Here is a 24664-nt window from a genome sequence, read left to right as displayed (position 1 = left end):
TTTGTAGAGGTACAAATGTGGATCATTTCATTGGGAATAGGACTTTAAAAGAAGCATTGAAGGTTCACATCTCAAGCTACACGCTGCTGTGTGCTGCTGAGCAAGGCGCTGAACTGATAACAAGCTGTATAAAGGGGTCATATGCAATGATATGTGAGATAAATGTATAAATGTACATGGATTTTGGCACTCTGTGTTTTGGGAGAGTTTGTGAGAGATGCTTGTTCTATTTTTCATCAATCTAGCGATTCTGTCATAAATAATATAAGTCTAAGCAGTTGTGTTGTACTTTTTGTTGAGTCGACAACATCAGGCTTTGTGGAGATAAGGGGTAATATGGCAGACCTAATAGTGTTTCATTGAAGTCAGTGTTTTATGTGAGATTGAAAGCTGGATATCCCTTCGTGTTGACTCAGGAGACGTGTTAGCTATACTTGGTGTGCGGAAGGCTGTCTTGACGGAGAGCTTCTCAAAATGGACTAGCTGCGTGTATATGCAGTTAGAGATCAAAACGTTCTCTTGCATGTTTTGTGAAGGTAAGCTTAGGACCATCAGTCACCTACTTTAATGCTGTCAAATGCTGTAGAGAAACAGGGCTAAGCGAGGGCAAGTGGGTCAGCAGCCTATTATTTATATTGTTTACTCCAGGTTGAAACGTGCTTGCAGTTTTCCTTCACCAACCGGCGGTCTTACAGCTACCTCTCAGCGGTAAGGGTCACTCCAAGGAGTGGGGGCCTACTGTGCTAATAAGGTCTACAGTAAACCGAGGCCAGCAATGAAGGTGAGGGGAATTACACCGAAGGAGGTGAGGGCTGGCCATGAGCCAGCACACTCTGGCAGGAAAGCTGGATTGCTGCAGCAACAATTGCAAGGATTTCACCACAGACCATTAAGGGAACAAGGAAGAGATTAACAGAATGAACAATGTAGTCTGACAACTTCTATGTATCTATTTTTTTTTGGTGGGGGCAGTATTAGCCATGGGAAAATTATTTGCTCAGATACGAAGAAAGGAAGAATGAATGAAGATATGCAGAAATGAAGTTGAGAGAGCATTTGAATGGAGTGTGACTCCAGCATTTTCTGTGCTGAACCTTGTAGAGGGGCAGACTCTGAGAGCTGGAAGACAATCTACAAAAGTGCTACTGGATCAGCTGTTCCTTCCAACTGGCAGTGGAGAAATAAAATGTTTTTTTTAATGTTCACAGAGTAAAATTTTATTGTTTCATGACCAAACGCTGTCCTTAGTGTTATATTTTATGTAATCTTATAAATTCTTGGTGCATTACACATCATAAAAAGCTGGCTATAGGAGGTGTGACTTTTAAAGGTTCTGCTTTGCTTTATAAGGTCATAGAGTTTTTTTTTTTTTTTCTTATTTAATGACACATTCTGTATAGCTGAGAGAATTCAGTGAATGGCTATCAATCAGAGCCTTATATTAAGCAATGCAGTTTTCCTCATAGGTTTTTATGATCACACTTAAAAATTAGGTTTAATGATAAACCCCTTATTTTAACCTTTGTTTGCTGTCAGCATGCAACCAAATTGTTAAACATTAACAAATTGTGTAAGAGTGGCATTTAATTGTGGCAAAACTAAATGACAGAAATTACAAACATATATTTGCCATATTCACAAGTTGTGTGTTGATATCAAGAATCATTAAGTGCTTATAAAGGAGGTATCTGCCAATTTCTGGTCTTTGTTCCATCTTTATTCTAATTTCTCAATTATAGTCACTGATTGGAACTTAAATATTTTTTTTTCTTTCCAGTGATCAATCAGCTGCAGACTAAAGGACTCTTATAAGGGTGAAGAAAGGGTTTATATATATTTTATTAGAACACATTCTCCTACAGTGCCAGCCATTTCTGTTTTGTTTTCAGGTTTGCTCCTAACTAGCAAGAACTGAAAAGGTTTTTGCTCAATATAGGGTGTAATTTATTCGGTATGACTTGGTGCTGCCAGTATCAGGCTTTTTTTCCGGTCATTTAATTATTTAGTGGTGAGTTTTAAGGAATCTGTTCCCTTGGTGTCCTCCGTAGATTAAAGGCTTGTTTTATGAACCTGAATAGAAACTGGCTGTGTCAAACTGTTTTTTTTTTTTGGGGGGGGGGGTCTGAAACTGAAAGTTTTATAAAGTTGCCAACAGCACCAGTGTTTGGGAACAGAGCAAAGCTGCAAACAGAACATTGTTCTCCATGGCAACCAGAAGCTTTTTTTTTCTCCATATTAAGAAACTCTCCCCTTCCTGGACCATGTTCAACCCCCCCAAAAAATCTATTTCAGCTGAGCTTTGTGTCAGTGCTGCCAGAATGGCTGAACTGCCATTGTTCTGTGCAGGAAACATGTCGGGGTTGATTGATGTGACGTGAAAATATTTTGATTATTGCGGCACCCAGTCTGTGTTCTGGTCATTGTAGCACTGTGCAACGTGATGTAGTGACATGTTCAGATGCAGTCTGATGTTTTCTGCATGTACTGTTGTTCGTGCACCGGACCTGAATCCCAATGGAAAGGATATTCTATGTTACCCTGCTTTCCTAGGTGTTATGTGATGTTTTGGTCCCACATCTAAATAGGTTAAACTCTGCTTTCTAGTGGGAAATTATTTGTTTTTGTAATCAAATATAGTGTGGGCTTTATAATATCCCTTTGCTCACTTATTAATTACCTAGTTGCCCTTCTTATCTCATTAAAGTCTGAGGCAAAAATGTAAGAAGTCCATAAACCTACTTTTTTAAAGTGTAGATGCTGGGTGCAAGGGGTGGATGCAGTATTTTTCTCATCACAGAAAAATGACTCTGTTACCTGCATTAACATTAATTATCAAGTTCATTTTTAGCTACCTCTTGGGTGTTTTCTTTTGGTCAAGGTTAGTTAGCGAGGGATTTAATTATTTCATGACTAAATTAGATATTTAATTAGATGTCCTTGGGCCTATGTATCAGTATTGTACAGTAATTCCTTGGTTGAGCTTTTTTTTTGAACATACTGTCGTAGAGAGTCAAAATATGTGTTGAGGCAACATACTATTTAGCCACTTCACCAAGGCCTATTTTGCTGGTTTACAGCAAATTAGCTGATTTACACCCCCCCCCCCCCCCATAAGCTTTATTTGTACTGTTCAAAACTGGCAAAGTGACCAATATGAGGTGTTATATTCTGCTTAGCTGGAAGTAAGCCCTGAAGTAATACCTTGTGTCTGGCTTTTACAGTATTTTACACAGGATGCCCTCTACCCACATATGTATATGTATATGTATATGTATATGTATATGTATATGTATATGTGTATGGCTGAACAGGTGTCCTGTAATATCTCTTTTTGTCTGTCCTCAGAGAAACTATCATGGTATGAGCTGTAGTAGGGTTTAATCAATGGGCTGATTTGAATGCAAACTTGTGATATTGTATAGAATTTTCATTTTCCGCAAAGTTTCTCAAAACACTTCCATTATCTCAGTAAAGTGCTTTTCCTGTACCATTCTCTAAGGCACTCTTTAGTCTCAGCAAGGCCCAATTGTTTTCATATCACAGTCGATATGATAATAGACTGACATAATCGATATGAAAACTGGAGCATCCAATGTGCTCAGAGTAGTTTCTGTATCTGCATTGTCTCTGGTATACAATAAGTTTCATTTTAGCTGAGATTCATTTCATTTAATCTCAGCATTTGCTTTTTATATCTCCACCTGCATGAATGGAATTCTCCTGCAATATCTATGTATTACCCTTAACATGTTATAACCCCTACATAATATAGCAAGAGCACAGAAAAAACAGGCAAGAATACAATATATATGTAATATTTATATAATTGGAAACAAATATGAAATGTGAAATCATAGAGTTTCAATTTAAAACAACAGAATATAGTTTTAGGCTTAAAAAAATACATTTTAGGTCATTTTTTACAAAAATGTGCCATATCCATTGTTGTGCTGAAATGAAACTTTAAAACTGCTATGTTCAACTTCCTGTTCAACAACCTCCTATGTGCAACTTGTGTGACAAAAGATAAAACAGTACAGCTAAAACATTTACCTGTTCAACCACTTTGCTTTCTCTATAACTTTAAGCATATAATTTTTTAAAAGTTCTGACCAAGTCTAAATCAAGAGTAATTAGCTAATTTGCTGTCATCTAAATGAGTTGTTTTTGTTTGTTCACGTTTTGTCAACCGACCAGCTGAACTGTCAAATTGTGAGCTGTCAAATTCTGAGCTGTCAGATATATGCTAGGGAGAGAAAACACCACAAATAGGCTAGTGTCACTCCGCTATACCCAGTCACAGCTTTTACCACACTGACAAATTAACAGTCGATATCACCCTCAATGACCCCGATCTTGTGTAAATGTGGGGTATGTAAAGAGATTTACAGTGTTTTGCAAATCAAATCCGATTATCTTGTTATAAAATAAAGCACATTGAGGTGGATCTGAAATAAAAATGGTTCTGTCATTTAATTAGCTGTCATCATAATCAGATTGAAAAATTTATTATTATTATTAGTAGTAGGAGTAGTAGTAGTAGTGTTGTCGTCGTAAATTGTAAATTATACAATAACACCTAAAAATTGATGGACAGATTGATTGAATTGATCAGTTGATCAGTTTTATTATTATTTTTATGCTTTCACTTCTTTTCACCATTTTATTATCAGACTAAATATTTGGCATATGTTCTCCTCTAGCCGAGAGGTCATTTGCTTTCGCATGCTCCTCTCTCTCACAGTCATACATGCACCTTGGTGTTTAAGAGGCAGTGGCTCGGGAAAGGCATTTATCAGCATCCCCATCATGCCACACACACCCCCCTGTGCAGCCTGGAGAAACGAATGACGAAAGTCCCCTGTCTGACACCTCGTGCCTTGACCAATCTGACACCGCCAGGGCCACACAATTTATCCTGAAGCATGAGCATAGGTCAGAGAAGATTCATTTATCAGACAGTCCAGGTAACTACTTTTTTTTTTTCTTCTCTGAGGTGGTGAGAAGGTGAAGGAAAAGAGCCCTTATATGTATCTGTACTTGTCTCAACAAGTCGCACTGTGTAGGAACATTTGTTTGCATGTTGCTTTGAAAGAGCTTCAGGGTGCGAGTACCTACTACACAGCTGTGGATAATGAGCACTACAGGTGGGAGAGAAAAGTCATTTCATTACATTTTGCATGCGGTAGATGCAGTGGGAACTTTACATGTATGATAACCAGAGTCTTTTAACACCTGATCCATCTAATATAGTCCAAGATCTCACTGCCCAGTTTGTAATATTCTAGAATGTCTCTCTCATAGTGCTCCTGTGTTTGCAGGCCTGTAAGATACACACTCGATGGCTAATGGTGACCCACACACTGCACCCTGCCTGTACCTGTCAGAATATCTCGTTGAATCAATAATGGTTCTGGACCTGTTATTCATCATTGAACAAGACAGTGATCACTTAGACTTTTCAGATAAATGGCAAAACCAAAGGAAAAACAAACTAGAGAGAGACAGAATAATGAATTATACACACCGAATAGATGAATCCATTCTTCCAACGGGCGCCTTGCAATATACCAAGCAAATTTTACAAACCAAACTGCAGTTTATCACCAGATCATAATAATCCGTGTAGAGGTGTTTGAAACATTATAAAACAAAATTACGTTTATTTTGCAATCAAAGGCTTTGAAGGAATCCAGGTTCAAATGATACACACACAGCACCTGTTAATGAGTGTCTTGCATAATTGGATGACTGATTTGCATTGTTATTGTACCCGAATTGAATTACTATTTCTTGATTATTTAGAGCCGTACCAGAAGGCTATAAAGACGTATTGGCAGAGGAGGGCTCAATTAAATCATGCCAAATACAGATCTCCAATATGCTCATTTACTATCGGGTGAAAGAAGAAGTGTATGTCTCCGGGCCCAGATGTAAAATAAGATCTGAAATATTCCCATGCATATCTTGCAGGTAGTTGCTTTACGTTGTTTGCACGTGTGTGTGTGTGTGTGTGTGTGTGTGTGTGTGTGTGTGTGTGTGTGTGTGTATGTGTATGTGTATGTGTGTGTGCATCAGTTATATGATCCGTTTTATATGTGAGTTTCCCAGCACCATCTGTGTTGAAAGCAGTGGAGAATATATGGTGTGCGTTGACGTGTTGCAGCAATGTGATTAGGAGTGAGCATGGAGAGGCTCGTTTGGATTACAGAGGATTATGGGTTTTGCTGTGCAGTAGGTCTATAAAACTCTTGTTTTTGATTTGCGTGATATGTCCGTGGTGTGACTCTTGATGTACGATTCTCAGAAACCTTAGCATAAAAATAACATTGAATCACTTTCAAGTCCCTCTACTAAGTAGAATTATTAGATATATACAGTACTCTCCAGTGCTGTATTTACATAATGTGTTAAATATCAAATACAGTACCATACTTATTCATACCACTGACACAGTAGGAACATCTTATACTCTAATCTTAATTGCATTACACAAAGCCATCTTACATTGTTCACAAATTATACATTTAATATAGTGAGTGTGAACTCAAATGTATTCATACCTTTAAGTAATCTTTGAAACAAAATCTGACAAAGTCTACACCAGTGTTATGCTTATTGCTACTGCTTATGGATGTTTCAGGAGGGAGAACAAGGCATCTAAAGGTTTCTTATTTCCCTGTAGTATAAGCAGAGGTAATACACAGAAGAGATTCCCCAGTAGTATGCACTTTCATGGATACACATAGCTGATAGCTGTCTGCTAAAGTATCGATGTTAGCCACTTACTGTTTAAATCAGTGTTTTATTAAAGTTGGAATGTAGAATTATGTTTGTGTTTTGATTTGAAACTGATTTGGTCTTTACTATATTGGAACTATGCGCATTAAATGTTTCATTTGTGCTGCTGTTGAAGCAATAGTTTCCCTATTTAGCTTAGAATGGGTAAGGGTAGCATTGTGGGTAGGGAGTCTGGTCCTCGACTAGTGCTTACGGACCACATCTATTCAAAGCTGGAGGGGCAATGCTTTATATTCAATGTGTATATAGTTAACAGTCTACATATTTGGCAAAAATCAAAAATGTAATTTTCCTTATCAGTTTTAGAGCATATGTCTGTTGACTGCTTACGAAATGATCCAGCATGAAAAATGAGGCATTCTTGTGTTTTCATAGATTTTGATTGCTGTGGAGTTGTTCATGAGACCAGAGAAGATTTTTAAATTAGCCTAGTTTTATTGAATTGTATTTAAAATACATTAATAACGGCTCTTCTGCACTACTCTAGGAAAAGGCAAGGGACAATATATAGGTTTAAATCATACATTGGTAAAATTTTTATCGAAACTCCTCAAGCTCTTGAATTTGTGCTAGGCAACTTATCTGTCCTTCTCAGCATAATCACTGAAGTTAAAATTGTCCATTTTCTTAATGATATGTTAGCTACACACTGCTGAATACACATTCTATGTAATGGAATTGCTTTTGCAGATTGCATCAAATTTTGGCACTTAGCATTGGAGCAATAATTCTAACTTGTCTGTAAATATATGATGTGCTGCATTTTTTAAACATTTTTAGAAAAAATAAAAATCTGCTTTCAGCAGTGCGCAGTGGTTAGGCAATTGGCCATGGAACCATAAGTTTGCATGTTCAAATCCCAGAAGAGACTTTACTGCTATGTTATTGAAAGGCACTTAACCTGATTCACCTCACAAATCTTCCAATTGTGTGAGTGGGAATATGGAAAACATGACAGTTAAGCAAGCAACTGTGGATTAGGGTGGTGGCTAAGCAAATAAATAAAGAATTGAATATGCCATGCTGGATTTTTAGTTAATTCAGCAATTAGATGCTTAAAATTATACCAAGGCTTAATTTGCTTCCTTAAAGAGATGGAAAATAAATAAGAAATCTTCACTTATCCTTGCTGAAATAATGAATCAAAGATTCAAAATAACAGTCAATGTCAAATGTAACTGTCAGTGAAGTTCATTTGCCCCTTGACTTTATGATAATCAAGGCTTTCAGAAGCATCTTGTATGAAAAGCAAATCCGTTTCTCCTAGTCGGGCCTAATAGAACTTAATAAACAACAGCTTTTTGAAAGTTCACTTCTTGAAGGTCAGTTATGATTTTTTTTCCAAGCACTCCCTCGGTAAGTTGTTTACTCTGCTGTCAGGTTTAATTTAAACAGGGACTTTCAGTGTTCCCCTAGCTTTGATTGCGATTTAAATCTAACCAAAACAAATACCTCAGGACAGGATTCTAGTGTCCACTGTGTCCCTCTTCTACAAAGGTCCTTTTACACCTCCAGAAGTCTCCAGAAGCCTGTGCTACTAGCCAGCTACACTCTGACATTTTCAGCAAGTTGAACAGTGAATCCTTGTGCTCGGTGTTTGCCTTCTTAGGGAGAGGTTGTAAAGTTCTAACTAGCAGAAAATTCATATCAATGAACAGTAATCATCCTCGTCCCCAAAGCTTTCTGATGGTCCTCTGTCCAGTAAAAGCTAAGAATGTGCAAAATTCTGCCCTTCTTGCTTCTCGATACATAATACATCCTTGATCGTATATCCCATGTGTCACATTTGCACAAAAAAAGCATATTTCTTTGTGGTCTCGTGAATTTCAGTGCATGCCTGAAAGGATTTCTTTTCTTTTCTTTTTTTTTTCTACTTTGTTTCAAGGACAATTTATAGCCCAGAAAGATACATGAGTCTTTTCTGATTGTCTTTATATCTATTTAACTTTTTACAGCATCATGTAAAATCATCACTGGGAGCTACCATTTTATTGCAGCAAAATCACAACAGCACTGTTTTTCCACACAGTGTATATATTTAAATGCAGTCACCTGTATGCCCACATTTTCTGCCTCTTGTATCTTTGTTTGTTAATACCTGATGCCTGTGACCTTGTCATCCAACAAGCTTGGCATTGTAGATCACTCACACGGGCTTATTGGCTGGCTCTGGTACCAACAGACATGCCACTCTGCAGCCTTCTCCTGCCCAATGGATCAAGCTAAGAATGGCTGGGCTTGAATAGGAAAACAGAAAAAAAACAGGTTGCTGCCAGAAGTGGTGTTGGTCGGCCAGTAGGGAGCCAACCTTCCTCTAAACCAAATACGAAACCACTGTGTTAGTATAGTGGTGGGGGCAGAGTAGGAATTATTACTAGAAAAATGTTACTAGAATGAATATATTTCCATTGTTTGAATATGTTGGATACCTGGATCTAGTCTTGTTCTTTTTTTGTCCTTACAATTCACCAAAATATTCCTAGAAACGAGCGCACTTTGAGCGTACAAAAAAGTCGTGTGACACACTCTTAGAGCTCTTGTGGAAAAAAAAAATCCTTCATTACATTGCATTACATGCATTTAGCAGACACTTATCCAGAATGACCTCCAGCACAACAGAACACAAGCGTATCCATTCAGGTTAAATGAGCAACAGTGTCATACCACCATTCGAGCCCTACGACAAGTTAACTTGTGCAATCTGACTAGGCAATGGAAGCTCAAGTATACCAAGATACATCAGTGACTAAACTGATGTTGTCCAGAAGAACTTTTGAAGTACATTTAGTAGTGCTAGATTTAATCTACCAGGTATCTGCTCCATTCTGAATTTATGTCAAATTCTGTTATTTTTTAATCATTTTAGTGGCATACATTTAGTTTAAAATTGGTTATGCAGTCCTTACTCAGATATTTCCTTATCCAGGCGATTTAGTCCAATAAGAAACAGACATATGGCGTAGGTGGTGGTTGAGGTGAGTCACCCAACACGCTATAAAAAGCTCTGAGATTGTTGAAAGGTCCTGCATAAGTGTAAATGTAAGCAAAGTATTTTTTTTTTCCATATTTACACAATTTAAAGCTCTGATTTAATTCTCCATCTGAATGGAAAATTCTGTGATTAGTCTCAAAATCACAGAGTCCTTTCATATTTATGCAATATTTATGCAATTTTGCACAGTAACGGCCGTGATTAATAGTTTTCTTCAAAATAAAATGAGACACTCCTACAAAATGGCTGTGAGGGAAAGTGGGGGCCTTGACCAAGCCACTTATAGCCACTTCACCTAAAACAAGGGATAATCGATTCATTTGCATTAGCTCCAGGCTACAGTGTCACAAATCTGTTTGCTGGTGATAACCACATTTCACCCTGTTGGATGCTGGCCTATCTGTATGCTACAAGAATTGAAGGAGGGAAAAAAAAATCAGCAACAGCAGTCCAAGAAGGTTGGGCTCATTGATTCTATCATCAATAAAAGTGATAAATCCTCCTGTTGGTTGGTAGACTCTGCCCACTGGCTCCCCCTTTTGGAGGGTAGGAACTCCAAAAGCGGGAACTACTGCTCCACACCTCACACCCCACCCGCTCAACAAATCTTATTGCAGGGAGCTGGCCTGATCTGATCCCACCACTGTTAGTGGCAATTTTTGTTGTTTCTCTCTCTCTTTCTCTCTCTCTCTCGCTCTCTCTCTCTCTCTCCCCCCTCCTCTCTCTCTCTCCCTCTTTCTTTCACTCAGGGGTCATGTTCGAAGTTCCTGTCTGACTGAGTTTACTCTGAGAAAACATCTTCCCTAATGCAGGTGGCCAGTAATTTGATTCGATTTGGAAGAAAAAAACATTTCTCTTATTTTTACACTTTTTATGTTTTTATTGTTCTGCTGTTTATTAATAATTAAAGTTTGCAGAGTGGTAGAGGATAAACAAAACAACTTTTGCATGAGGAAGAGTTAGCTGCTGGAAGCAGCAATGAGGAGTAGGTGCTTTTCATAAGTGACTTGAAAACAACAACAACAACAAAAAATCAACAATATAAAATCTTCTAGAAATATCCACCTGTATACCAAGCTCACTGCAAGTGACCGTGAATGCTTATCATATGTGCAATATCATATATAGGTATGTACATTTTGTATGTATAGTCTATAAGTCTGCATGAATGTCTGGGCTAAGGTGTGTACTTACGCACTCATACAAACACACAAATCATATATATGTCAGACATGACACATGGACAGCTTTTCAGGCAATAAGTGCAGTCAACATACACAAAACAGTTCTCTTTACTACACAGTGACTGTGTCCTCTTCACCAAGCTCCATGCTGCTGAACTCTTAACTAGCAATGGCCTCATTGTGAACAAACATAAGTGTTCTTCAAAGGCAGAGAGGCACACTGGACGGGGCAGTAATGGAGCATAGCTGGAGGTGGCATTGCTTTCTGTTTGTCTGCAGGGCTCCCTAAAGGGTCTTAGCAGCCACACAGACAAATACCAGAGCCGTAAGGCACCAAAAACAGTTTTTCATTTTTGCCTGCGATAAATGACGGCCGCCGTGTTCCCAAGCACGGGCATGACTCACGTTTCTTTCCCAAGCTTTCCCGCGTGCGGCCAAACAATGGGCCCACAAGTCTCCCAAATTGTTATTTTTAAAAGCCTTTGATCATCTCACAAGGGATCCACAGATTTCCTTTCAAAATGGCCCACATACAGAAATGGAACTGATCTTGGACAACTGCTGAAGGCAGCAGGAACACAGCAAAATCTGTCATATCTGACCCCACTCCACATAAATGGGATGGATGTCTTTTGATGAGCCACTGCAAAAAGTTCTGAAGAAGGAAGGATTTAGTGAACTACTACATTATGTCCCCCTTCTGTAGTGTAGCCTTAGGCACTAAATGTTTTTTTTAACCTGTAATTTAATGTAATAACTAATGAAAATCCACAACCACTGTTTATGACAGTTTTCAAAGGGAACTGCACTTTGGAGCAAAAAGCAAAGTACAAAATTTAAATCTTAAAGCTAAATCTGTGAAGCAATCATTCATGCCTTAGGTAAAAGTAAAACAAAATCAAATAAAACAGTAAAAAAAAAACATGCACAGCCTTAGAGTTGGATGCAAGAAACACAGGTTTTAAACATAATGTGCGTGTCTGTCATTTTGTATTGGCAGAATCCCTCGGGGGCCAGAGGCATTTGTAATAAGTCTTGTTCAGTCAACAAATAAAATAAATTCACAAGGAACATTTTGAGATTGAACATGATTGTTGTTTTAAGGTGGGGAAAAGAGCAGTACTTTCACAATGAAAAGTTTGTCTTTGTGTTGTATGTATCGAACAGTAGTGCACGGCTGTCATAGTTTAGCCTGAAATATTCTCAAACTGTCTATAGAGACGGTATGAAACCTCTTTCATATCACAAACATGCCCAATGCACTGTCTTTGATCATACAGGAGCAGGCACAGGATTACCTGTCGGGGTTTCAGTTGTTTCTTGTCCTAATGTTATTTTCATGCATTTTGCTTTGTAGTCACACTCTTCTGAAATCCCTCCATACCACGAACAGCAGCACTTAGTGGAGTTCCCATTTTTAGCTTTAGCTTATTTTTTTCATTAGTCCCTTAATGTGTGATTGAGAGAAGATGACACGCTTTGTGATGACAGCAGTGAAAGTCATGTATAGCTTTCTTTTCCCACTGAGGTTATGGTCCGTGCTCAGTGCTGACGCAATGCAAGCCTAAAACAGTACAGTAGCATCCCAAGTTTTTAATTGCATTTCCTGCCAGTGGCTTCATCTCCTTTTTGCTTCTGAACCTCCGGTAGCTCATTCACTGAGGGCAAATATCCGTTCCATTCCCTTACACTAATTGACACTAAGATCCCAGATCTTTTCTTTTCGGTTTCACCTTTCTGCTTACTTTAATGAGATGCAGAGGCTCTACTTAAATGTTCTCTGGGTTTTAAAGTGGTGCACTGAGACACCAGACAAGTCCTGGTGAAAATACCAAATGCTTTTTTTATCTGTATATTTGTCCGGGCTCAAACGATCAGTAAGGCCATTTTATCGGGAGTAAAGGCCTCAGTTCAAACACAAATTGATTATACCTCATTTTAGAGATGAAAATCTTAAATCTGTGAATCGTGTCTTGTTTTGTTCCAGTCTATGCCATCAGTCATATACAGCAATCAGGTGCAACATCAGATAAACATACTCCTTCAGTTATATCCAGATCTATTAACTTTTTGTCAATAATTTGAGAGGAAAATATATATTGTCATACTGGAATGCTCAGATATCTTTGCTTATAAAGAGACAACTCGCTTTGAGTTATGAATATGTAAGAGTGAGCATGTTAGTGATCATACATTATCTGTATTCACTAAGATAATATGTTCAAAATGAAAAGAGTGATATGCACTGTGAACTTTGTCATCGTATTTCAGCATACTGTTACACCAAACATTCCTCAGCTTTTATAGATGTAGTGTGTTCCTTCTACTGCAGCTGCTATTACTAAATAATTAACAATTTGACATCAATGTCTGCATGTGGCAATGATTAAAAAATTACCATATTCTCTTTCAGTAGAAGCAGTGCAGTATGTGTGATGTTTCTACATTAGCAGAAATAAATTCATAGAAATAAGTCTGTATGCACCTTACACTGCAAATGCTGAGAAATCATAATATATCAGAGGAGTAGATGGAATATGACACAAGCCAAGGGTGTTGTAGAATGCATGAGGTGCCAGACTCACCCACCTACAGACACATTTTACCCATATTAAGGGATGGGAGCACCCTGCCCCATCAAAGGATACCTGAGAGAGCACAGACCACAAGGTTGTGTGAAAATGGATCAAAGCCGATTTAATGCATGAGACACTCGGGCTAAGTCCATACGTTTGCTTCTGTGCCGTGACTCCGTAAAGCTTTGCCTGCTAAATCTTTCTTTAAACCCCAAAGGCTAAGCGGTTGAGCTCCAGGAGAATTTGGAAGTAGTATAAAAAACAATTAGGCTAGATTTAACCTGCCCCTAGGGATAATCTGTAAAGATTTCTCTCCCCAGCGAAGTGCTACTCTGCTCTGTGCTTAACGGCCCTCGCTCAACGTCGTTCTCTTATTTGCAGAGAAGGTGGATATTCCAGAAATACTTTTTTTTTTTTCAAATCACATACTACTACTGTTAAGCCTGGATTTTCCCTGACAGTATTCCTATAGCATATTGCAGCAGGAGCCATAATACTAATCCTACATTTAAAATTCTTTGATTTCAACAGAAGTGGACAGAATTCTTATCAAATAAGTTAAAAACAGAGGTTCATAGGTCAAAATTACCTCCTCCCTATCCAAAAGTTTGAATCTTTTAGCCTCCTATATATTTGTAATAAATATGGTAGAGCAGATGCTCTGTGGAAATAGTTTTCTACATATCTATTCTGCAGTTTTTTTACAATTTTATGAAATATTGACAAACACATTCAAGCCCAGATTTTGTCCACCTGCTATTCACTTTGTCCTTAACTTTGAGTGAAGTTCTTTCACAGCATCACATCTTCATTTGAGAACCTATCTGAACAGTGTCATGCAAGTAACAAAAAATAACACTTGCATTATGTTAAAGTGGACAAAGTGGAGCTGTTATTTGATTGAATATAGGCCTAGACTGACTGGAGAAGTTCTTGTGGAGAAGTGTTCTGCATGGAAGGCCAGGCTGAATGAGCTTTTTTGCCTCCTAAAAGTCAAATTCCCTGTGTCGGCTCAGTAATGGCTCGCCGTAACATAAGACTTTGGGTGAGGCATGGTCCTGGGAGGTCTGCGGCAGAGACGCATCTCCACGATGAGGAATTACAGGATTGCTGGGCCTGATGTATGATGGGAAGCCAGCCGAGGTTCTGCTCCCTCCCTGGTCCACAACCTCACCTTTCGACTCCCGGCAGACAGGCCGGTGTCTCCTCTCGGATTTCACAGGAATATGTCTTTGTCTCGACAGCACCCATTCATCAGAGCCAGTTTCAGCATTAGCATTTAGCATCCTGTATTTGACAGAAGGGATGATTTATATTAGACCAAAGTAAAAAAAAAAAAAAAAACCTCATAGCTAGCACAGGAAGCAAAGAAAAGGGTATATCGATAAATTATCCTCAGCAGCCTGGATCTCTCTACACTTGTAGTCTGATTACCGAGTCCACCTGTGTCATAAGGACTTTTTTAAATTTCAGGTTGCATTTTCAAAATCAGCGGCCTTTCAGTCGTGAAGCTTACAGTTGTGACAATGATTGTGGGAAGTGTGTGATCAATCAACACTGTGTGGCCATTTCATTAAAAGCTTTTGATTTCTTTGTGTGAATTTATAGATATGATCTTTTTGTTCCAAATCCACAGATATGTGTAGTCTGTGGTGGGGAGTGTTATCTGAGTGTGTATTATTTCTATTATGGTGTGTTTTAGATACAATCAGCAAATAACACAGATTTTTTGGCTTGGCAGATACTTTGTCCTTACTTATGTTTTCTTTTTTTCCATCATACTCCTGGGTTTAGAGAAGACATTCCAAGATATAGGATTTACCATTTGTCAATACAGAGCTCTGTCTCTCAAATTCAGCTGTATTTGTGGTGGTGGGTGGGAACATGCAGTTTGTGAACAGAAGGTTGCAGGTTCCGAGTTTTGGAGAGGCACTGCCACTGTACCTCTGAGGAATGCATGTCCTTAACCTGGATTGCTTCTTTAAATACCTGGGTGTATAAATGGATACAGTGTTATAAAAAATGTAAGCTCACCCTGGATAAGGACATCTGCTGAGAAAGTGAGTGACAGTCAGCATCACTGTCAAAATATAACTAGGGAGGACATTTTGTCTGTTGTCCTCTATGGCTGATGGCTCCGTCTGACCTAACTCTGTCTAACTTTGGGCCTGGTGACTGTGTCTTTTGTGTGTGTGTGTGTGTGAGTGTGTGCGAGAGTGTGAGTTGTGTGTGAGTACATGCATGCCTGTGTATATGCTTGTGTGTGTGTGTGAGTGCATGTGCACCATGTGTTTCCGTGCTGCATTGAGCTGAACACGTCTCTCTCTGTTGTGACAGATGCCATGCTGTTGGTTGCCGAGAGGCTGGAGGGACCCTTCAACATTGAAGCAGTCATGGAGCCAATCGATGTCAAGATCTCTGAGGCCATCATGAATATGCAGGAAAATGGTGTGCAAGTCACAGCCAAGGTCTGTTTTCGCAGCCAGGATGTCTTTATTTTTTCATTTTTATTGGCTTTGATTTCAAAAACCTCTTACAAGGACCCACATGACACAGGGTAGAGTGCACATTGCTGTAGTTAAATATGTTGTGCACATTTCCTTTCTCTGTTCCCTTTCTGGCTCTGTTTCAAATCAATCACAAGGCATGGCAGCTTGATCCAGCTTCCTGACAGCAGAACGGCTTGCTTGGCCTTCTGTGTGTGGTAGAGGAGCCGCCTGAGTTTTCCCCTTGTGGAATGCCCTGTTTCTGTGTAAAAAAAAAAAAAAAAAAAAAAATACCCACAGCTCTGTGTTTGGCCTCCTGCATATGAATTATATGTTTTGCTTTTGGTCAGATAATCTTAGTGTGGAACAACGACGCTTAATGCGTTTCCTGTGTTTGCAGAATTTTTGTTCCATGCTTACAAATTGTAGGACCAGTAGAAGAAGAAAACAAACAAAAAAAAAGCATCAACCACTGATTTTATCATTGAGAAACATTCCTCAGACCCACACTGTGTTGGCGGTTTAGCTAAGGTCAGCATCAGGTCAACAACTACAACTTCAAGGGATGCAAGGCCTTTCCATTGAAGGGCTCATAGTTAGACTTTAGGAACACATTCAAGTGTAATACGGATGGACCTTTGGGTGAGGAGTTCCAAGATATTCTGGATATTACCTTTTATTTTTTATTTCATCATGGCCAGTTTGTTGAACTCTGAAACTATTGAAAAAAAAGTGTCATGTGTGTCAGAATCAAATCAATAAACCATTTTTAAAGGTATGGACAGGGCGAATCACCCGAATGGTGAATTTGAACACCTCATCCCCTAAACCAGCTGTGTTTCTTCATTTCTTGAAGATGGCTTTATAGCACTGCAAAGCGGAGTATTGAAAATGACAGAGTAGTGCTCAAAGAAATGTCCATCCAATAATTATTTTCAGGTCTCTGCAATGAAACATGACACTTCAGCCGATATCAGATCTATATTGATGTTCTTCGTTGAAACAGAGGAGAAAACAGAATTAGTGATGGGGGGGCTGGTTGATTTCAGTTAGTGCTGATGTCAAAATTCGCATTTTAATCAATCCTGATTGAAGTGCTTTGGAGTGGTGAACACGTTATTCAGTAACACAATTTATAAATCAACAACCATGCCTCGCACGGCCTTAATATGAGTGCATACAATGTGCCTCTGGAGAACCACAAGAGACCACACTGTTTTTATACTGAGCGAGGAAAAAAAAAAACTGAAGTGATGATGCTTGCAATGTATACAAACCCTTAATGTGAGTCTGGATTGATGGTTTTGTTCAGGAGCACCAGGCTGTGAAAATCACCTTGTGCAGGTGCTGTGCAGAATTGCTGCTTTGTAATCATTGTGAGAAATGGGTGGGCAGTGGGGGGAAAGACAGCCTCTTGTCATGAAAGCCATGCAGAGCGGCCAAGTACTCCATCATCATCTGGGCCAGAGGACCGGCACAAAGACAGCAGTCAAATGTCCCCCACGTCCTCGGACAATTTCAGCTGAAGAAGCCAGGCATTCAGAAATGCAGCGATGGAGGGCTATGCACACAGTGTAAACCAGGACCAGCTTTTTTTTTTGTAGAGCTATAACCTTTCACATTTCAGAAAAAAACAAAAAGAGCCTCAGTTCTGCAAGTTCAGTGACATCGAAATTGGAATGTTATCAGAGTTGCATAGACCTGGAGCACAGTGATTTAACATTGTTTTGTTGTTTACAACAAAGTAAATTGCATGTGTATGATTTCACAGCACAGGTAAAAGAGAGCTCGAGATTATGGTTTCTTTCTAATGTGCATTCTTCCTAGCTATATAGCCTATTTGAATTCATGAACTCGGTGGCACGGAAAGTTCCTTTTCCTATATATTTTCATTCTTCAGTCTTAAAAATCAAGGGTTAGGGGGGATTTACTAAGGAGTGAAATCACAGTATTACTGTCACTGAGATCATCTGCAGTCAGTGATATATAAAATCCTTGTCCCACTTCATAATTCCACATCACAGGAAATCGATGATAGATACATCCTCCGCAAATCCTCTGAATGCAGGTGGATCAGTCATGTTGTGCCGTATACGTCTCTGAATGCGGCAAGCAATTCTTTGAAATCACTTACTACACGTCAGCACGACAGTAGACTCAGTGAAAATAGCAGATGCAGATCTTTAAGGTCTTAAATTGAATTGTGTGCCACAATGTGTGTTGCAGAGCACAATGCCTTCCTCTGTAATTACATTTTCTTTTCTCACACTGTTGACGTTTCCGTGGAAAGCTGATTGAGGAATTTCAGTGATTGCATTGTGGTTTCTACAATAGATAAATGTTCATTGCAGAAATATAATTCTAAGCCTCCTTTGCTTAATGCAAGGTGGTATGTGTGGCTGTGTCTCCGATGGCTTCGTCTCAGCCATTACAGACTGAAATGTGTTTGCGCATATGTAAGTGAACCCTGCCAATGGGAAGGGAATCTTCTTAAAATGAAATTGCAATATGCTCTATCACTGTTAATGGCTAAACTGCTTCATGAGATTAATGAGAATCTGTATTTGAAACAAGATTTAATTAGTGAGTGATATTAGTGGTACTGCTTCTGAAGTTTGTTTTTGTTGTAGACACTCATGAAGAATACATATATCCACCACTAACATATTTAAAAGGTAGTACTATAGTAATTGTTTTAAACTGAATAGAGACTTACTACTTACTATTCTGTTCAATTGAGCCATTTAATCTGCCCTTATTGTCTATTGAAGACAGATGGATGGGAAGAAGTAAGCCCTCTACTACCCTTGAAACCATAACATACCTGAAATAACTACAACTACAAAGTTGGAAATATTTAAATTGAAATATGTAAATTGCACCTGCTCATGCCACAAGGCTGTACAAGGCTATAAACATGCCCATTGAATGATAATGACAGCTATCACCGGGATCGCTTTCAGAGCAATCTTTGTTTTAAATTTACAGGTCCCCTACAATAAACCACGTATGCCCATTTTATGGTTCTGTCTTAACAAATGATGCAGATATTCTGACAGAGACAGAGCACTTGAAAGGAAATGATTGACAGGTGTGTTGAAAGAAAGAATGTTCTAGGATGTGACTGTTAGCAAATGACAGATTGTTATCGTCGTGGCTCATAGTTACAGTGATCATTTTTGACGTGACGCAGCCTTTAGAATCCAGCTATTCTGTGTAATGATCACTTGGGATGTAGTTGTTTCCTTTCGTCGTCCCCCCCCCCCCCCCACCAGCCACCGGTTTATGATGATAGGTTTGCTTTGTTAATTCTAGTTCTCTCTGTCTGTGCAGCCAGGCAGTTGGACACATTTTCCCTCTTTGTAATCGCAGGTTTTCCAAGGATGCGGTCAGCCGAAGCCGGCGGGAATGGCCCGGTCTACCCGCGGCATCTCGGATGTCTTCAACGCCCGCTTCAGGCCCTACAGCCCGGAGGAGCGGCCCACCACTGCAGCCGGCACCAGCCTAGACCGACTGGTAAGGCAACGGACGCCAAGGCCGTAGTGTTGCCAGTTTAATGATTTTGTCCCCGAATGTGGAAACTTTTACCTTGTCCTAGCAATGGTTACACAGTGAAACCACTGGGTTTTATTTTTCTCTTTCGTATAAAACTCAAAAATGAAAATTAAAAAAAAGGACTGGCAGGCATTTTTTTATTATTATGTCAGAATGCCACAAAAGAGAAACATACACGAAATAAACCACATTCCATCGCAAGCCTCAGTAACTTTCTCCCCCAAGCAAGTGAGTTTTACAAGAAAATCTGATGTCTCAATGATCTGAAGATTCAGCAACTTTGTCTGGAGCAGGGGTGTGGACTGGAATGTCAGGTTTTTTGATTATGATAAAGAAGAAATTAAATTCTGCAACTTCTGTATGTAAACATTGCAAGACGGTCATAAAAGTCTCCAGATCGGGCAACAAAATACACAAGCTGGCAACACTGGCAAAGACAGGACAGTGTGCTTCATCTGTTAGAAGTGACACTGCAGCAGTGTAAACATCATTAGTTTCTGTGATATCTTGCATAGGGTGACACTCTTGATTAAAGCTCGTGATTTGCTGTCGCAACCTCCCAGAGCTGGAAATTAATACCAGCACCCCTTGGTCACACTCATTCATTGATTTGTGTGCATTAAAAGATCATCAGCTCTGTTCTGTGTGGGGGTTGGGGGGGGGGGGGGGGTGTTGGGGCATTGCTAATTCCTCTACCCCCTCTTAGTTTCATGATCACATTGCTGCTGTGCTTTCATCATGCAACACTCTGCTGCCTTTCAGGGAAAATTACCACTGAATCGAACAGAAAATTGACTAAACAGCATCCAGAATACTACATTGTTTGCTTTTGTTTAGCTTTTTTTCCATTCTTTTGTGTTTGAGATGATGAAAACATACACAATTTAAGGTTATGTTTTGAGCCAACGCTTTTGAATAGGTGATTCAGTTATGTGTACTCAGTCTTTCTTTGAGTGCAGAACCTGCAATTTTGAACAAGATGCCAATTCCAGGCTTGTCACCATTCTCAGTAATGCAGTGTTTATTGAAATAGGAAAAGGAATATGTGAAAAACACTATTTGCAAATAATTTAATTGGAATTTCGATATGGTAGTCATATATGCTGTATGGATAAATGTGTGTATATGTGTGTATATATTATTTTTTTCATATTAACACAATACTTTTATTTGTTTCAACTATAAAAGTTCCGTCCATGAATGAGTCCCCGGAGCAGAAGTTTGTTAGCAGATGAAATAGCATGTGGTATAGCAGTTACCCGGGATACATCACGAAAAATAACATGGATGCCAAACCTGGTGTAAAGCTCCAGGCAGAACGCTCTTGAACTGCTGCCTACAACCCAAACTAAGGACGTTTTCATGAAGGCTCGTCTGCCACAGCATTAATGTGGTAATCATAATCATAATACTCACGAAGATAATAAAACTTTATTTGACGAGGACCTCTCATGCACCACTGCTCAATGGGCTTTTCAAAAAGAAATTAAACAGATGGATGGAAATACCAACAACACAATGCATGTGAATTACATTTAAACCTGTGTGCAACTGAGATGACAACAACTAAGGGGGAAAAAATCAAAGAGAAATAAAAGTAAAAAAAGAATACAGGTAATTGCATTGCTTAGGTTATGCCTAATCATCGCTACTTAAAGTAATACATTTATTTTACTGGAGTTACATGATGTAATGTGAATCATTTCTTACAAATTGGGTGCTTATTTATTGGAATGACTCAATTTACTGCATAACTCAATCAATTATTTTATATTGTGCCATACTTAATTTATAATAAGATTTCCTTTAGTTTTTGGTTAGGACATAATAGACACCTGCTGATATCACAGGGGGCAATTCAATGAAAATGTAAAGTTGGTTTGGCTTAAAAAATTCAATAACTATTTTCACAGTGTTGCTTTTTCCATTCCTTTAGCATGTTCTGTTTGTTTCTGACATTAAAGGAATAAGGCTGCTCTATTGTAAGTAGTGACAAAAGGAAACAGTTCTTTAAATTTTCTTTTGAAAGCTCAGCCCAAGCTGTGCTGGGTTTTGATTGAATCACCCCCTGAAGTCTCACAAAATCACTGCGCCTGGTATTCCTCAAACCACAGCTCATCGAGTAACTGACACCCCCCCCCCCCCCCCCCCCCCGATATGCGCTCCTAAAAGAAATGGCGCTAACACAGATTTTGATTGAAGGAGCATGAGGTATTAATAACGGGCAAGATGTGCTTGCACTCGAGAGAATAGCGGTGGATTGGGTATCTGAGCGCAACAATTTATCAAATGCAATAGTTGCTATTGGTTTCCTGTCTGGTGCATATATATCGAGCTCCTCGCAAGCAATGTTTTATTTCTCTCTCTCTCTGCTCTGCATCTAGCTACCTTTTTCTATTAAATCCCTCTCTCCTCTGTTTCATGCCGCTTCCCAGAGGACTGTCTGGAGGACAATGCAACACAGCGTAAGCCTTGCCGTTTCTGCTCCTAATCCCCCTCCACCATTTGTCTTGTGGATCCCCAGCCATCCCTGTGTCCTGATCCTGTGTCTTTTACGATGCCGAGCCGCCGATGTGGTTCACAGCTGGCATGGCCGCCGTTTTTAAAGAGACTTAGTGTACTGGCCATATTGAGACAGCTGTAAAAAAAAAAAAAAAAAGACGGAAACGTAAAAAAAAAAAAGATAAGCTGATGATATAGTGCCCAGGGTGCTGGGATGCATCAGGAATACGCTGTACGGGTTTTGCTGTACTTTTTTAGAGGGGCATAATTCCTCACAGCTTCCTGTTTTCGTGCTTGTTAAGCTGGAAAAAGGCCACGCATGAGGTGAAGGGAATTGTGCCATAAAGGTAGGGCAGTTTCAAAAGGCACCTTAAATCAGAGAAACAGAGAAATCAGAGTTTTCCTCTGGATAGATAGGACGCAGATTGTGATCTCATGGTTTACCAGGAATTTTGTTATCAATGTAATACTTAAAAAAAAATAAGAATAATCGAGGACCATGATAATAAGCTATTAACTCGTGTTAACCAGTATGTGTGTAATTAAATGGCTGTAAATAACTCGCTAACTGAAAACTGTTATTTTCACCACAGTGAGCTACCATCGAATTGTCATTAAGCACGATGTCATTAGCATCTGCTGACTTTAATAGTTTGCTTACTTTACTGGCCTTGTGTGGTATATGAATAGGGTACTATGCTGTAACAAGCATACCTGCTGTTTGAAAATATCAGTGAGAGCTTTTATATTTTACTTTAATTTATGGAATGTTCTTTGAGGGAGTGTATGTGCATGTCTGTATTTGTGCGTATACTGTATGTGTGTGTTTGGGGGTTACAGTAAGCTGTTAAAATTGACAATTCCAGCTCCAGTAAAATTCCAGTTCTTAGGGGCTGTCAAGTAGCTAAATTTTTCACAAGTGTTCGCTTTGAACGCAAGCTGACCTCTACCACCTGGGCTCGATCCCAGCAGCGTCATATGCCAACAATGACAGTTAGCCACAGCTTCCTTGTCTCACCACTCTCTGGCAACCTGTGATTCATCAGGTGCCTGCGGGTTGCTCGGATAATGTCAGCGGAGCAGCGCCTGTCCCCCAGTGTTTACACATCCTGCTGTACTGTGCCGTGCGGAGGGAATGCTCCTGAATGAATGCAGTGGTGGTTGCTGTGAGACAAACCAAACATACAATTGGCAATTCCAAAATGTGGTTGCATAAAGGGTAAAAAAGCAAAAAAAAAAAAAAAAGACTTCCAGTTCTTTCTCTTACAGTCTCTTTCTCTTCCAGTCTTACTAGATTACTTTAGGTCCATATTGTAGATGTGGCTCAAGAGCAAGCACGCATTTTAGATTAAACTGCCCGTGGTTTTTAATGTCACCAATTAAATTTAGACTGGTTGAGTGGTTTTAACGGTGAGCCATCCACGTTTTGCATGACTGGGAATAGCCTCATTTTTACTCTCCCATGAAGCTTTGAGGCTTGCTAATTAGAATAGCCACCATTTGAGGGAAAAAAAGCAAAGGGGGAGCACTCATGTCTCTCAGGTACCAACCCACAGCTAAGCCACTGAGCTGTTAATTGCTCAGTCCCAGACATTTGTATTTCATTAACAAACGCTTAATCCCGTCAGAATGGTATTTATACCAAGGTCGCCAGGCACAGCGGTGATAGTCTCTTTTAAGAGCCTGTGTGATTTCTTTCACGGGCCAATAAATAAGGTCAGCTCTGTGTGGTGCTGTTGATACCGGTTGTCAGGGCTGCTCCCCGGAGATTCTGCCTGTGCTTTTCTGACCATTACCACCCAGACAGGTCTGAGGCCTCCGTGGCTAAGACTAATGGAGTCAACTCCTGAAGGACTGTCACCGGTAGCCAAGGGACTCCTCCATCGCATCAGCGCTGCCATAGCTGATCTCAGATCGCCCGTGCAGGCGAAAACAAAGAGATTCACATGAGACAGACGTAAGCATGGGAAATCTTTGCAGTCAAATGAAGTATCTGTGGATGCACAAGGACAGGCAGTAAATAATTTCAGATGAGGAAAGAATGTGCATCTTACAATCACAAGGGTGGTGCAAGGTTGTGAGCTGTATCAAGAACATTACAATCTGTAAGCTTGACTGTTTCTAGAAAGTTTTTTTTTTTTTTTTTTAAGAAGACAGTCAAAGACCTTTGAGTAAATTATAACTTGTAGCCTTTTTGGGAAAAAAAGAAAAGAAACAGCCTTTCAGAATTTCACACTATCTAGACTGTAGCATTTTCTTTTCAGGGCCCTGCTTGTTTCAAGACAATACACATTGTGTCTATTCCTGTGTCTACATCATGTTGAACGCTCTGTATGTGACAGGAATAATTAAAGCCACTGCACGTCTGTAAGTTAACTAGCCTGCCTGCAGTCAGAGCTGTGGTAGAGGAGACTCCTCAGTCGCAAGTGCCTTGAGTGCAGCCAGGGGCTTCTCTGTCTGCAAAGGGTCATATTTTAGTTTTCTTCTCCAGCATAATGACTCAGCTCTGGGGCATTGCTTACCCATGATAAGATGACCTTTTTTGAGCCACAGGGTGCTGAGTTTGTT

General features: G+C 39.5%; 1 protein-coding gene across 1 annotated transcript in view; it reads left to right on the top strand.

Annotated features, from left to right (window-relative positions):
- LOC118785573 (glypican-6-like) overlaps positions 1-24664 on the top strand; it is a 217291-nt gene that overhangs the window by 158336 nt on the left and 34291 nt on the right. The window contains exons 5-6 of the mRNA XM_036540350.1: positions 15891-16021; positions 19412-19555. Coding sequence (XP_036396243.1) covers positions 15891-16021; positions 19412-19555 — 275 coding nt within the window. The remainder of the gene's footprint in view (positions 1-15890; positions 16022-19411; positions 19556-24664) is intronic.

This window comes from Megalops cyprinoides, chromosome 11 (genome assembly GCF_013368585.1).
Source record: "Megalops cyprinoides isolate fMegCyp1 chromosome 11, fMegCyp1.pri, whole genome shotgun sequence".
In the NCBI taxonomy this organism is placed as follows: Eukaryota; Metazoa; Chordata; class Actinopteri; order Elopiformes; family Megalopidae; genus Megalops; species Megalops cyprinoides.
This window is presented reverse-complemented; position numbering and strand designations above follow the sequence as displayed.